This window comes from Hipposideros armiger, unplaced genomic scaffold (genome assembly GCF_001890085.2).
Source record: "Hipposideros armiger isolate ML-2016 unplaced genomic scaffold, ASM189008v1 scaffold_108, whole genome shotgun sequence".
Taxonomy (NCBI): Eukaryota; Metazoa; Chordata; class Mammalia; order Chiroptera; family Hipposideridae; genus Hipposideros; species Hipposideros armiger.
This window is the reverse complement of record NW_017731458.1, coordinates 1,403,982-1,406,679: the sequence shown is the minus strand read 5'-3', so window position 1 is coordinate 1,406,679 and position 2,698 is coordinate 1,403,982. Positions and strand designations below refer to the sequence as shown.

The window sequence follows — 2,698 nt, the reverse complement described above, 5'->3', positions numbered from 1 at the left end:
AGAGAGAGACTTATCAAGTTATGCAACACAGGACCTAAGTTTCTCAAAGGTTTAATATGCTAAGTAATTCTAATACTTATTTTTTAAGACAATACTGAAAAATTGCTTTTCAAATACTTTTTAAAAGGGGCAAGGGCAGAAAATAACTTTAAATCCTGTTGGAAAAACGTATCACGTTCCAAAGTCACTCCTTAGCCATAACCCATCTTTGCATCTTAATTTCTCATTACTCCCAAAATAACCGGCAGACACAATCAGATATTTCAACATTCCTCTTAAACCTTGCAGACCTACTTCTCTATATCACTGTTCTTTCTTCCAAGAACGCTCTCCTCTTTCAGCTAGCTTAATTCTCTCTCTCCAAGATCCATGCTGAGTTCCAGTAAACTTCCCCCATAGTCACAGCCCAGTTCTCTCTCCTCTAAACTGCCAAAGTACCTGTATCATCTCATTCTTTGGTACTGATGACATACTACTTTGTATAATAGGTTATCTATTAATACATGTATGTCTGGTCCCACCAACCAAACTACAAGCTGCCTTAAGAACCATGTCTTGGTGCCCAGAGTAGTGCTTTCGCAAAGTAGGTTCTCAAATATTTAGCCAATATAACAGACATTAAGGAAAAGGGTATATATACCTTCAGTCTCTCTCTTCCTACTTCTGGTTTGATGAGCTTTTTCAAGAGCCGGTTTTCCTGTGACTTTCTTTTTTTCCCTCCAGTCTCTGGACAAAGAATGGAGTTACAAACTTGAATGGTAGTTTTATATTGGAACAAGGGAACGTTCATTAAACTCTCCAAATTCTGAAATGGCCCAAACTTTTCTCTGTGCGCGACAATGTTGATGGACTTTCTTCCACGAAGTGATTTGAAAGCTTCAAGTTCTTTATTAGATGCTGTATTCAACACATGCAAGATAGAAGCCTGCTGTTCTGAAGAGAAGAGCTTGTCAACTGCATTTCCAGACTCCTTTGTACTTTCATCACTAAAAGCAATGTTGGGAATCATTTTCTTAGTGGATTTTTTCCGACAGCAGGAACGAGGTAGGGCCTGCAACAAGGATGACGCTAGTGGAACTGGAAACCATCTCCACCTCCCTAAAAGAAAAAATTAGCAAAATGTCAATTGGGATGTTCTATTTCCTTAGTTGTTAGTTGTTGCTTGATCAGAACTTTTGCAAAGTGCCATAGACTTTACCATAATTTAAGAACTGGTGGACTATATTAAGTTCTCCTGGGGAATCGTCATTAAAATAAGTGTAGTTTTATAACCGTATATATGTTTAAACAAATAATAGGGCTTTTGTTGTTTTTACAAGACATGTCTTGTGATTTCTGTGGATAAATTCTAAGTTTTACTCCCTAGAAATCTTATTTTATGCTCATCAAGAAGCATGGATTTAAAACAATGATTTCAACTGCTTAACGGTTTTGACATTTTTAACTTTAGAGAATCTCTGTAACATCTGTTAAGAAAATTTATTTTTACTAGTTTCTCATCCGGTGGAACCAAATAAAATTAAATGTTACAAGTTTACAATAAATGGTTTGGCGGAGTGGTAGGTTTGAGAACGACTTTTATTTTCTTCTGCACACTTCAAGATTTCTACCATGGCTGTTTCTGCAAGTAGAAGAAAAACCATATAAGGCACAATTTTGTAAAACCAATGGAAAGTCACTCTGACATTGCAGCCACAGGTCAGTAAGTGGCTGACAGAATCTGAACCCTGAGCCATCCGCACAATCCAAGGAGCCGCTCAAGGAACCGTAACTCAGGGAGGTACAATCGTGCGAGAGGCTCGGGGGCCGGAACCGCCGCCCTCAGCTCAACAGGGATTCCAAAAGGGAGCCCTGGACCTGGGACCTGAGGGAGAAAATACTCCAGTACCAGACAGAGGCTAGGGGCAGACGGGAAGTTAACCCACTATTTCAAGCACCCTACCTCCCGCCACGAGGACGCTAAGGGCGTTCATCTTCCCGATAACATTAGTACGTTCCCACAGTCCAAGCTTCCTCCACTGACTTCCGGTTCCTGCGTGCTTCGCGCAAAAGTGCCCTGCCTTTCGGCGGACAGACTCCCGCCGAAGCAGCGTTCCGGAGCCGGGTCTGAGGTGCGTACCCCTAAGCAGTGGGCCGCCGGCGGTTGGGGTGAGCGCCTGCGGGCGGGCGCCAGCAGAGGCTCGGTGCTGGGATCCTGAGTCCCGGGAGGGGCGACAGACTCATTCCACTGCGTTCGGGAGACGTTCTTTCCCTCACCGGCCGCTGACAGCAGCTGAGCCGAATCTCTGGGAACAAAACGGCTAGACCAGTTTTAGCTTGTAGTTGGCGAGGTCCTGCCTTTAGGTTTATCCCGAGTCAACACATACCGGGAGTGCCAAAAAAAAAAAAAAGTGCACATTTTAAGAGATGTTATCTATTTTCGAAGTTGAATTGAATTACGGTAGCAACGTGCAGTATGATGTTCACTCAAAAGATGGCGTTCATCAAGTGAATGCCAGCGTCCTTCATTGCATTACAACTTCTAATCCAGTTTTCTCCGTTCTTAAAATATGTATACATTTGGGGGGGGGGCACCCTCTGTAGATTGATGAGCTCCTATTGGGGCCCTGCCCGGGTCGCAGAGAACGGAGTTTGGTGGGGGCGCTTAGACGTTTACACAAAGAACCCTAATCGAATTGAATGGGAGAAAAGCGAGGTG

General features: G+C 43.3%; 1 protein-coding gene across 1 annotated transcript in view; it reads right to left on the bottom strand.

The window, feature by feature from the left end:
* Nucleotides 1-2,029, bottom strand: part of TEFM (transcription elongation factor, mitochondrial) — a 7,488-nt gene extending 5,459 nt beyond the window's left edge. The window contains exons 1-2 of the mRNA XM_019647094.1: nucleotides 1,943-2,029; nucleotides 641-1,098 (exon numbers count right to left, since the gene is read on the bottom strand). Of these exons, the coding sequence (XP_019502639.1) occupies nucleotides 641-1,098; nucleotides 1,943-1,973 (489 nt within the window). The 5' untranslated portion in view covers nucleotides 1,974-2,029. The remainder of the gene's footprint in view (nucleotides 1-640; nucleotides 1,099-1,942) is intronic.
* Between the last annotated feature and the right edge of the window lie 669 nt (nucleotides 2,030-2,698).